At 46.2% G+C, this 13245-nt stretch overlaps 1 protein-coding gene across 1 annotated transcript; it reads left to right on the top strand.

Annotated features, from left to right (window-relative positions):
- Positions 1-7413: 7413 nt before the first annotated feature.
- On the top strand, positions 7414-13039 carry LOC142311284 (uncharacterized). Its single transcript, XM_075349551.1, has 2 exons — positions 7414-7693; positions 7889-13039. Exon 2 carries the CDS (start codon positions 8094-8096, stop codon positions 12555-12557), a length of 4464 nt encoding a protein of 1487 aa, XP_075205666.1. The 5' UTR covers positions 7414-7693; positions 7889-8093; the 3' UTR covers positions 12558-13039.
- The last annotated feature ends 206 nt before the right edge of the window (positions 13040-13245 follow it).

Raw genomic sequence — 13245 nt, 5'->3', positions numbered from 1 at the left:
TCTGCGAATATTTTCCGAATACCTCACCGCTATTCAACTATTTGATGCCCAATGTAAGTCTATGGGAAGCCCGAATATTACCGAATAGTTGTTATTCGAGTTTCCCATAGACTTACATTGCGCATCGAATATTCGCGAATAGTTGAATAGCGACGAGTTATTCGGAAAATATTTGCGAAGCTGAATAATCAAAGTATTCGATCATCCCTAATTATTACCCTTCTGCTTGTCAGTGTAGCACATTAGTAATATATAGACAAATGTTGTGCCTGGATTGGGAGTTTTCTTTAAAATGTGATGATAACTGAAGATTGATCACGCTTTTTGAACTCATATTTGGACTCAAGCTGCACCACAATATTTTACCTTACTATCTCCTGGTATATTGACTTGTTAGTTCCAGATTTCATACAACAATGTTCATAAAATGGACATTCTTTAGACATTAACTAGAGAAGACACTGCATATAAAGGCAGCGTGATAGACATTTCACAAAAAAACAAGATTAGTCATGGTCATGTCATACAAGTTTGTCATCTAGCCTATATTATGGACTCCTAAAAGAAAAGTTACCGTACTTATAGGGAATTTTTTTGTAAAATGTCCTTTCTTTCCCCTGAGGTATGATACTGTAATTGTATTGCAGTTCTGCATTAACATGGACAGCAAGACCTGACCTTAGAAAGTGTAAATGTAAATTTCACATGCAAATAAGAAGAAATAGTCAGCTTCATGCAGAGACAGTGATGACTTTCTGACAGTAAATAAAGAAATAAAAAGGACTAGAAGATATAAGATGTAACATGAAGGCTGGAATGGATGAAAGCGGAGTGGTATATGAAACAAGATTGGGGGCCAGAAGAAGTGCCTTTGTCAGTTCACATTACCATGCCGGGCTTAGCTGTCAATTATAGTTCAAGGACATCTACGAAGGGATGTTGTGGCTGACAGTCCCAGCAGTTGGTACAAATCACAGTATGGAGTTCTATGCCTGTGGCACCTACCGGTCATTGTGCAGACAGTGCATGCAGCCTCATTGTAATTATAGGAGGCATCAGGATATGGCTACACGCTGAGAAAGTCGAGATCAGACAGAATTAAGGGTGAGAATTATGAGTGAGAAGAGGAATGAGCAAAACAAAGCTGGAAAAAGATGCTGTGAATGGAGTTTTACTGAGTATGCCGAAGAAACGTTACGTAACGGCAGACTACAACTCTAAAAACGAAACTTTTCAAAGGGACATTACTGTTTCAGCATATATTAAGTTCACTATATTTAAAGAGGGCCTTTCAGCAATTGTTGCCTTATAAACTATATATTCCTGCACATAGTAGGAGGAATGTACAGAAAAAAAATGTATTTTTCTCTCTTTTTTTCTTCCTCCACTCCATTATGGAGATACAGGTAAACAAAATTGCTGGCACCAACTGTGTTCATTTTTTATCATTCAATTGGCAGTGTCCATAGGTGGGAAAAACTAGATGCCCACAGTTCTGATGAAATGGAACGCCCATTGATGTCAGGAACGTTGCCACACTGACAACGACTCCCTCCTTCCCGAACAGTAATATTTAACATCGGCTGCTCCCGTGACGCTCCTCACTTATGCTGTTGTTTGCCTCCTCTTCCGTCATTTTACAAACAGGAAGTGCCAGAAGAGAGTGGTGGTCATATGAGACAGATAAGTCTCACTGGCACAGTTAGGCCGGTTTCACACATCCAGCTTTTCGCCGGTTTGACGGATGCGGCGCACGCCAGTACAGTATGATACAGTACAATGGCAGCGCCGCAACTTCCGGGTCACATGCTCCAGTCACATGACAGCATGGGACCGGCGCTTGTCGCGCTGCCATTGTACTGTATACATTGCACTGGCATACGCCGCATCCGGCAATTCGGCGAAAAGCCGGATGTGTGAAACCGGCCTTAGGCTACATGTGCACTCTGCAGTTTTGTTGTCTCAAAAAAACTGCACCTTTGAGACATCAAAACTGCACCAAAAACTGCACCTTCTCCCAAAGAGCCTGGAAATGTAAAAAAAAAACTCTGCTTGTAATGATTTTAGGTGCGTTTTTGGTGCATTTTTGGCAGTTCTAATTTGAAGCATTTTTTGTGAAAAATAGTGATGGGCGGTCTGGATTGTAAAGTCCGACTTTCACAGGTTCAAAGGCAAATTTTCAGGGAATTCCGGGTTTTGATTCATATCAGGTACTTGGGAAATAAAAAAAAGTAAAAGCAAAGAATAAAAAATAAAGCGAGCGCACTATACTTACAAAATCTCCGGGGCAGCTGTAACTGCTCCCATGGCCGCTCATTGTTCTTCAAGGGCTGCTCATTAAGTTCATGCATATTCACTGCTTCCCCCGCCCACCGGCGTCTGTGATTGGTTGCAGTCAGACAGTGCCCCGAGCCTGTATATAGCCTGTCTGACACTTCCAATCACAGACCAGGTCTGCGGGTCTATAGTGTGCCGCTCCCATGGCAGCAGCCGAGCTGCTCGGATCCGGATCCGCGGTGACTCGAGGGTCTCCGGACCCGGGGGTCGTGCGACCACTTAAATGAAGGGGGTATTTACAAGGAGAATTATAGAGTTTGTGACACCACCCGTGGTTTGTGGTAATTAGGAGTACCACTGCTGCAGTTGGGAGTACCCGGGGATGATGAAATGGGGCAGCCTGGTGTTGTGACCCTCCACGAGTAAGGGGGAATACCCCGGGGCTCGGTGATGGAGAGGGGGAGGGCCGTTGGATGCAAAGGGAGTCACTTGCGTACTCACTCAGTCCATTAAGCTGACACCGACAAATGGATAAACCAAAGTTCTGGATACCGCTGCCGCTGAGGGGAGCTTAGTTTGGGTCCCGTCCCCAATGGTGCTGCCTGGTGATCTGTGACCTGCCTCTGGATCTTGAAGGCTCCGTTCTCGTCGGGTAAATTGTCAGGTTGCCTGAAGCTACTGCCTGACCTTGAGTCCTGTCGTGCCTTGGTCCCAGCCCGGTGATGGTGCAAGGCCACCGGCTGTCCTCCTCGACAGATCCGTGCCCCTTGCCACAATCCCCTGTGACTGCGGTTCCAGCTCCTCTAGGCCCAGACCACCGTCGTCACCTAGATAGCTTCCTAGGAGCCCTGCTCCTGACCTCCTCTCTCTTTCACTTCCAACACACTTCTCCTCTACTCCTGACACTCCTGACCTCCCCTTACCAACCATCCAAGTGGGCAACCCTATTCCACTCAGGCCCTCCACTGGTGTGTCTGGTGGGTGTGGTGCAGAGTTTACCTAGGATTTGATTAGCTGATGCAGGCAACACCATATAGTTGGGGACCCATAACCAAGAAGGAGGTGGATACTGCATGGGAGGGCAAATTGTGCAATATTCTGTTACAACCTGATGGTCCAGGGGCGTCACAATAGCGTACAGTAAAAATTGCTCATTGAGGTCCCCTGAGGGGAGATTACCTGCGGTCACAGGTGAAGGATAGTGGGAACTCCCAGGTGTGGTGCCGCGGCTAACCTGAGTGACATCACCGCAGATCATTGCTCAGTCTCTGCTTGAATTTACAACGTGTGGTCATGGACCATGATTGCGAGCTGTGGTTCAAATATAGCAGAGCTGAATCTTCATGGCACCTCATGTGGATTAGGTCGGACCTGCAGGGGTGTTTTCGTGGTTAACAAAGTGGTGAAAGAGGGTGTTTTTTGCATTTATTTGAAATAAATGATTTTTTGGTGTTTGTGTTTATTTCTTTTCATTTACAGATTAGTAATGGTGGGGTCCCATAGATGCCTGCCATTACCAATCTATGGCTCAGTGTCAGCTGTGACCTGATATTAACCCCTTATTACCCCGATTGCCACTGTACCATGGTAATTGGGAATAGTTGTTTAAAGTGCTGGGGTTGTCGCATCTAATGGATGCAACAATCCTGGGAGGGTGCAGCCTGATACTTTTAGGCTGGGGGCCAATAAGCATGGTCTCAACCAGCCTGAGAATACCAGCCCCCAACTGTCTGGCTTTATCTTGGCTGTGTATTAAAATTGGGGGGTACCACACGCTGTTTTTTTTATTTTTAAATTATTTATTTAAATAACAATAAAAAAGTTGCATGCGGTTCCTCCTATTTTGATTCACAGCCAAGATAAGCGCACGGCTGGGAGCTGCAGCCTGTAGCCATGGCTTTATCTGTGATGTGTATTATAATATGGGGGATCCTACGTCTGCAGTTTATTTGTCAGACGTTTAGAACATGCTGCAGTATATTTGTCAGACATTTGTGACAAACAGCAGACAAAAAAAACTTCCAATGTGCGCACAGCAAATCTGAATTCTCATAAACTTTGCCGGTAAGTCAAAGGTGAGAACTTTATGACAACAAAACTGCAAAAAAAACCCACAGCAAAAACAAGGCAAAAAAATGCAGAGTGCGAATGTATCCTTACTGACCTCAACGGGCATTTCATCTAGATCAAGACTGTGTGTATCCACCTTTTCCTACCTATAGACGCTGTTTTTTTTATGTTTTGATGATTTTTATGATCAGGTAAAAATTAAACATTCACAGAGATGAATTGAAACGTGAAAGAAATGAATACATTAGGCGCCAGTAATTTCATTGCCCTGTAATTCCACAATGGAGAGGAGCAAAACAAAACAAAAAAAGCATAGGTCACGAAAGCTGGAATTGAATCACAAAATATTGCATTGAAAAAAGGACCTTTCACCATTTGTTTGTCTTATAAACTGTACTTTCCTGCATATAGTAATTTCAGCTTTGGAGACCTATGCTTTCAGGTAGTACGGTAATTTCCTAACAGAAGATCTCTGGCTTGGTACAGTTATCAGAGCTCTCACTGTTCTAAGCAAAGATGTTTCCTGTTCAATGATTACAACCAAAATTCTGAAACACTGAAATCGCCTTACACAATAAATAAGTGTAGAGTGGTGCGGGCGGTAGTCGTGGGTGAGGGATTGACTCTGGACGCTACATGAAAAGGCTGGTACTGGTGGGGTGTTTGTGGGATATCAAGGGACAAGGGACCCCTATGTTGTCCCTCACGCTAGGAGACACTAGACTATCCCTGTCCTCTGGATTATCTCTGTTGGTGGAGACGCCGGAGTCCCGTGCCTTACTATACTCCTGAGTAAAGCTCATCTGTTCCCCCCTCACCCCAGGAAGGAAGGGGCAGGAGTATGATAGAAACACAGGTGAGATAGACAGGGATAACAAAAACTCAGTCAAACTGCACACTCACAGCAACATACATTAGGAAACTAAAGGGGAAAGCAAAAGAAGTAAAGCAGCAACAAAAGGACAACAAGGGTTAACACCACAACTGCACATAATAATAATATCACTACCACCAGCAAGCCTGCTAAATCCACCTCTCCAGGCCTGGTACAATGAATCTATAGCTTTCACCATAAGAACAGTGCAGCCAGCATATATAGGAGGAGAGTGAGCAAGACCGGCTCTCCCATAGCATGTGACCGAGGAGACTAACAAGCAGTCCAGCAGAGATTAAGGGGTACTTTACACGCTGTGACATCGCTACCGATATATCGTCGGGGTCACATCGTTAGTGACGCACATCCGGCGCCGGTAGCGACATCGCAGCGTGTAACACTAATGAGCGACGATAAACAATCGCAAAATCGTTCCAAAACGGTGATCGTTGACACGTCGTTCATTTCCTTAATATCGCTGCTGCCACCGGCACGATGTTGTTAGTCGTTCCTGCGGCATCACACATCGCTATGTGTGACACCGCGGGAGCGACGAACATCTCCTTACCTGCGTTCACCGGCAATTCAGAGGGAAGGAGGTGGGCGGGATGTTAATGTGACGCCCTGGACTAGCCAGGTAGTCACAGACATAACACCACACACACACACACCCTCCTCTGGATAGTAACACCAGTCAAACAAAACCCTTGTTGCCTCCCTCCAGGGTCTGATGTCCACACCAGGTGGGGCGGAGCCAGGTGGTTGGCCCCACCCACCGAGGAGTTCACAGGCCTGGAGGCGGGAAAAAGCAGTCAGTGTTTGGTGAGAGTTTGGAGTTCAGTGGAAGTGAAGTTGAGAAGTGAAGGAGTGGAGAAACTGCTAGTGTCTGGGTAGGAGCCCAGGCACTGTCAGCAAGGTCGGCAGACAGTGGTGGCCGTCTGCAGGAGTTAGTGGACCTCTGCGGAACCGTAGGACCGGGGTCGGGCGGTGTCCCGCCGGTACCGAACCGGGGAGCGGAGTGAAGCTAAGCACAACAAGGTAGGGCCAAGGTAGGACCCCGACTAGGCTGGGAGCCGCCGACAACGGTCAAATCCGAGAGTGACCGGAACCCCAGGGGTTTCCTAACACCCAAGACCCAACAGAAGGCAACCGCCCACATCGTGAGGATAGACAGCCATCGCCATAGGCTGGAGATCCAAGGGCCAGCACCTGCAGGCAAAACGGGCTCCTTCGGTACATAAACGCCGGGGAGCGGACTACCGGTGGGTAACCACAGGAGTCAGAACATTCTAACAAGGTGCAGGGAAAGACAGCCACCATCAACCTGTCCGGGGAGAGTAAAGACGCTGCAGCCGGCGTGGCCCCTCCACCAGCGACATTACGTCCCGCTCATCTCCGCCCCTCCGCTTCTATTGGCCGGCCGCTGTGTGACGCCGCAGTGACGTCGCTATGACGCCGAACGCATCTCCCCCTTGAGGGAGGGATTGTTCGGTGGTCACAGTGACGTCACTGACCAGGTATGTGCGTGTGATGCTGCCATAGCGATAATGTTGCCGCAGTGAGCTCCAAATGTTGCACGAGTGACGGGGGCGGGAGCTATCACGCTCGACATCGCTAGCAATTGCTAGCGATGTCGCAGCGTGTAAAGTACCCCTAACTCTTGTTAGCCTGCCCATGAAAAACAGGTCTGTGAGTTAATGTCTGAGTTACCCTGAGCTGATTAGAGACATCAGGGTCAGGGAAGTTAGCAAGCAGAGTGCAGGAATGAAGTTTCCCCAGGTCGGGATGCCGCCATGACAGTCGGCATCCCGACGTTATCTCGCCTTCCATCTCCTCTCCTCTATTGTTGCCAAAACCACCCACTTTATGCAACCTTATAGACCGACTAACTATACGATTGTCACTTTTGCTCACCAGGTCTTCAGTGCCTCTTCTAGAATGAACAGTCACTTTCCATTTCACTTGACCCCTCCCAGGGTGGGCAAGTCTAAATACCTAACTGCTTCTTACCCTGTTGTCTGTTGCTGGGCAGAAATCTTATACTAAACATCCTAATGTAAATATTTTACAGTACATTCCTACACATAACACTACTATACAGTACCTTACATTACATCATCAATACTACGTATCGCATGTCATGCCTTCATAGAAATGCATATAATTATTTTATTATGCCAAGTAATAAGATTACATTTAGTAATTGACATTGATACTGTCCACTTGTCCAGTGATATCCAACAGCGCCATCTGTTGACAATGTTGTCTTACTGCAGTTAGTTTAATGTTTCACTGGTTACTGTGCAATGAAAATTGTCCTACCAAGGCTTATGTAGTTACCCATCAGACCTTGCATAGGCTCTGCCCCTTCTTCTTCAGCAGCCATTTCAGTTACATGAACACACACATTCTGCATGCTGAATATCTCTCCAGATCTCTGCTCCTTATGTTTGCCTCTACATAGCACAGTCGGTGAGTTATGATCCCCTGGTTAGGGCTCATCAAAATTATAATGTAGTTGGTCTGTTCTGCAAGTATTATCCTGTCATTAGCTAATATGTATTCGCCATGTAGTGCATTTACCCTGCATGTCCTGTATCAAATGGAATGCTATGTAACTCAGATATGTTGTATGTTGTACTTAGTATTTTCATTTATTTCTTGTAGTTTTACACTGATCTCATTAATAAAAGTTGTAAAGGACCCCCAGCGTCCGAGTCAATGCATTGATGGGAAAGAGTTAAGCTGTCTGTCAACTCGTCTTCCAACGCACAGATTGAGGGTGCCAGAATAGTAAAACGACTACTATTAACGGGGTTGAAGCATAGACGCCGACTTCTATCAGAGAGCAGTCAAGCCGCATACAGACACCATGTCAGATAGAGGATCTGAAGTTTATGTAACACGCTCCCATGTAAGCTCGTCAGCTTCAAGGAAGTCTGTGAGCAGCGCTGCAATTGCCACCGCCAGGGCGAAGGCGGAAGCCGCCAAAGTGAGAGCTGCCTTTGCTGAACAAGAGTCGAAATTAAAGACAGAAAAAGCACGTCTAGAAGCCGACCTTGCAAAACTTGCTGTAGACACAGAAGCAGCAGCAGCAGAAGCTGAAGTACAGGCTTTAGAAGAAGCAGCACGCAGCGACAGTAAAAGTTTCAGGTTAAGGCTCGGACCCGAACTCAGTCATCGGGATATCTCACAACGCACTTCAGACTACGTGCTAAAGCATACCGCATCAGACGACCGTCTACATTCAGCTCCAAGAGAGAGACTTAATCCTGCCATTCAGCCATCAACCTTCATTCAACAAACATCCCATGTTAAGCATGAAGGTAATTCCGTCCACCTAACACCATCAGTGTCACCTGCACCCAAGTTTGTAGATTCCTATTACACAGCGAACCGTCCCAAAATGGAGGACCCCGATGGTGACTATCATGGCGACAACGTATTTGATGGCAACAATAACTCACTGGGACCTCATCATAGCAACATGTATCAGGACCACCCTCTCAGAAATCAAGAGCTACCAGATTTCCTCAAGTTCTTCGCACGCCGTGAGTTACTCACCAAAGGTCTTTTAAAGTTTAACGACCGTCCTGAAAGTTACAGAGCGTGGAGAGCTTCCTTCAGAAACGCCACGGCCGGCCTGGACATCTCTGCCAATGAAGAGATCGATCTCTTGGTCAAGTGGCTAGGAAACGAATCAGCAGAACATGCAAAACGCATCAGGGATATCAGCATCAACCACCCGAGCAAAGGTTTGTGCCTGTTATGGGAGAGACTTGATGAGTGCTATGGCTCTTCAGAGAGGATAGAAGAATCCCTCTTCAAAAGGTTGGAGGACTTTCCCAAGATCTCTAATAAGAGCTTTCACATGCTAAGAGAATTGAGCGACCTCTTGGTAGAACTCCAAGTCGCCAAGTTTGAAGGAGACCTGCCAGGCCTCGCGTCCCTAGATGCAGCCAGAGGTATTAAACCTATAGTGAATAAGTTGCCTTACAGTCTGCAAGAGAAATGGTTGAACCGGGGTTCAGATTACAAACAACGTCACAACGTGCCGTTTCCTCCATTCCATGTCTTCGTAGATTTTGTGCGCCAGCAAGCCAAGATCAGGAATGATCCCAGCTTTGACCTTTCCACCGCAGATCCCATCAACCCACGAACAGGTAAGCCTGCTCCAGTACGCAACCCTCAAGGCTCACCTATCACTGTACACAAAACTAATGTGTCTGCTACAGATTCATCACGCAAGACCCACAGTACAACAGAACCTGAAGGGTCACTAACAATTGACCCAGACAAAGAGTGCCCCCTACACAAAAGGCCTCACCCACTGCAACAGTGCAGGAGTTTTAGAGGAAAATCTCTTAAAGACCGTAGAATCTTCCTCAGAGAAAACAACATATGTTACAGATGTTGTGCATCCACATCTCACTTAGCGAGAGTCTGCAATGCCAGTATCACTTGTTCGGAGTGTAACAGTCAAGAGCACAGCACAGCTCTACACCCAGAACCAGCCCCACAGAATTCCACGCACATCGACCGACTTACAGAGCACGGCGGGGAGGAGACAGAGAGTACACCTCCTGAAGTGTCACCCCAGTGCACTCAAGTTTGTGGAGAAGGTCTCACTAACAAATCCTGCTCAAAGATCTGTCTGGTTACAGTTTACCCTATGGGCTACAGAGAAAAAGCGGTTAAACTCTATGCTATACTCGACGACCAGAGTAATAGATCACTCGCCAGCTCAGCTTTCTTTGACATCTTTGGAATCAAGGGACTTAGCTGCTCCTACTCACTGAAAACATGTACAGGAGTGAGTGAAGAATCTGGCAGGAGGGCAACAGGTTATCAAATCGAATCCCTAGATGGGAAGACATCCTTACCCCTTCCTACATTAATCGAGTGCAATGCCATCCCGAACAATAGAGAAGAGATACCCACTCCAGAAGCGGCACTACACCATCCCCATTTGAGAAACATAGCGCATCTCATTCCTGCACTTAATTCCCAAGCCAAGTTGGTCCTTTTGCTGGGGAGAGACATCATCAGAGTTCACAAGGTGAGGAAACAGATAAACGGTCCTCATAACTCGCCCTACGCTCAGAAGCTAGATCTAGGATGGGTAGTTATAGGGGACGTCTGCCTCGGGAATGCTCACAAGCCGAACAACGTCCAATCTCTCTACACGAACACATTGGAGAGTGGCCGTCCATCCTTTTTCCTACCCTGCCCCAACAAATTCCTAGTGAAGGAGAATCTCACCAATTCAGCACACTTAAATGGTGGGAAAGACAGATACGCCATGGATGAATTGTGCGACGGAGACAAAGATCATCTAGGGTGCGCTGTCTTTCAAAAGACCAAAGAAGATTATAAACTAGCCCATTCCATTGAAGATGAGACCTTCCTGGAGATAATGGATCAAGGATTTCACAAGGATGAAAACGACAGCTGGGTGGCTCCACTACCATTCAAGCCACAAAGACCCCGTCTTCCTAACAACAAAGAGATGGCACTAAAGCGCCTTACCTACTTAAAGCCAAGTTTCTCAAAGAAGCCAGAAATGGAGGTACATTTATTTGCTTTCATGGACAAAATATTCAAAATACCAACCGACCAAAATCCTGCAGACCATGCGACCAGAGCGGTATTGGCACCACGCCTCAAAGACACTAACTGGCTAGTCAGACCTGCATTTCTGTATCAACCAGTACCCACTGCTCACGAGACACATACACATGAACTCTTCGAACCAGAATCAGATGTAGAGCTACGGCCTCAAGTTTCCACACTTAGCACAACGATCACCAACAGGCACCTTGATTCTCGCCGCTTCCTCAGATTCTCTACCTGTAGATCGGCCTACAGAGCCTTGACTTGCCTGATCCATGTCATTAGATCCTTTAAAAACAGACAGTCGAGACCAGCTCCATGCAAAGGCTGGCATTGTTGTCATAAAGCTTACACAGTAGAAGAGCTCACGCAAGCCAAACACGCAATCATCTGTTGTGTACAGCATGAAGCTTATACCCAGACTCTAGAGTCCCTCCGGAACCACAGAAGTGTCCCAAAAGATAGTCCCCTTAAAAAACTGGACCCGTTTGTGGATACTCAAGGACTGCTGAGAGTCGGGGGACGAATTTCAAATGCAAAGCTTGAAAATGACGAGTGTACTCCAATCATTGTTCCTCACGGCCATGTTGCTTTCCTGCTGGTTGAGCATTATCACGCACAGGTTAGACATCAAGGGCGCTTGATAACTGAAGGAGCCCTACGGGAAGCGGGTTTCTGGATAACAGGAGCTAAGCGACTTGTGAGTAGAGTCATCTTCAAATGTATCATCTGCAGGAAACTCCGTGGTTCTTGTCAATCCCAAAAAATGGCAGACCTACCAGCAGACCGTTTGAGTACCGAACCTCCTTTTACTAACGTGGGCCTCGATGTGTTTGGTCCCTGGTCAGTTGTCACACGTCAGACTAGGGGAGGACATGCAAACAGCAAGCGCTGGGCCGTCTTGTTCACATGTTTGAGTATTAGAGCCGTACACATAGAAGTCATTGAGACAATGGACACATCCAGCTTCATAAATGCCTTCAGACGATTCATTTCTCTCAGAGGACATGTAAAGCATATACGCTCTGACAGAGGATCTAACTTTGTAGGAGCATTTGGTGAACTAAAGATTCCCTCAAATCTGGACATTAACCAAGTAGAAAGACGTCTTTCAGAACTAGGTTGTACGTGGACCTTTAACCCACCGCACTCATCTCATATGGGAGGTGTGTGGGAGCGCATGATCGGCATCGCTCGCAGAATCCTCGATTCCATCTTTCTGCAACTTGGTCCTTCGAAGCTCACTCATGAGACTCTAACAAACTTCATGGCCGAGGTAGTAGCTATAATGAACGCCAGACCACTGGTTCCCATATCCAATGACCCTGATGACCTATCTCTGCTCACCCCTTCAACTCTCCTCACCCAGAAGTTTAATGTGAGTATGCCGACTTCTGGAGAGTTTACTACAAAAGACTTGTACAAATCTCAATGGAAAAGAGTTCAAATGTTAGTAGACCTTTTCTGGACTAAGTGGAGAAAACAATATCTCTCTACATTACAGACAAGAGACAAATGGCAAGATAGTAGACCCAACATGAAACCTGGGAATGTCGTCCTAGTGAAGAACACTCAGTCTAAAAGGAACGAGTGGCCTCTAGGATTGGTAACCAAGGTCTTCCCAAGTCAAGACGGACAGGTCAGGAAAGTGGAAATCAAGATTCCCAAGCAAAGTGGAAAGCTGTTTCTTAGACCTGTATCTGAACTTATTCTATTGCTCTAGTTTAAGTTTGTGGCATTCCCCCGGATGCCAGACGGGGAGTGTCATGCCTTCATAGAAATGCATATAATTATTTTATTATGCCAAGTAATAAGATTACATTTAGTAATTGACATTGATACTGTCCACTTGTCCAGTGATATCCAACAGCGCCATCTGTTGACAATGTTGTCTTACTGCAGTTAGTTTAATGTTTCACTGGTTACTGTGCAATGAATATTGTCCTACCAAGGCTTATGTAGTTACCCATCAGACCTTGCATAGGCTCTGCCCCTTCTTCTTCAGCAGCCATTTCAGTTACATGAACACACACATTCTGCATGCTGAATATCTCTCCAGATCTCTGCTCCTTATGTTTGCCTCTACATAGCACAGTCGGTGAGTTATGATCCCCTGGTTAGGGCTCATCAAAATTATAATGTAGTTGGTCTGTTCTGCAAGTATTATCCTGTCATTAGCTAATATGTATTCGCCATGTAGTGCATTTACCCTGCATGTCCTGTATCAAATGGAATGCTATGTAACTCAGATATGTTGTATGTTGTACTTAGTATTTTCATTTATTTCTTGTAGTTTTACACTGATCTCATTAATAAAAGTTGTAAAGGACCCCCAGCGTCCGAGTCAATGCATTGATGGGAAAGAGTTAAGCTGTCTGTCAACTCGTCTTCCAACGCACAGATTGAGGGTG

Source organism: Anomaloglossus baeobatrachus, chromosome 5 (genome assembly GCF_048569485.1).
Source record: "Anomaloglossus baeobatrachus isolate aAnoBae1 chromosome 5, aAnoBae1.hap1, whole genome shotgun sequence".
Lineage (NCBI taxonomy): Eukaryota > Metazoa > Chordata > Amphibia > Anura > Aromobatidae > Anomaloglossus > Anomaloglossus baeobatrachus.
Note: the sequence above shows the minus strand (reverse complement) of the source record. Positions and strands in the feature narration are given on the sequence as shown.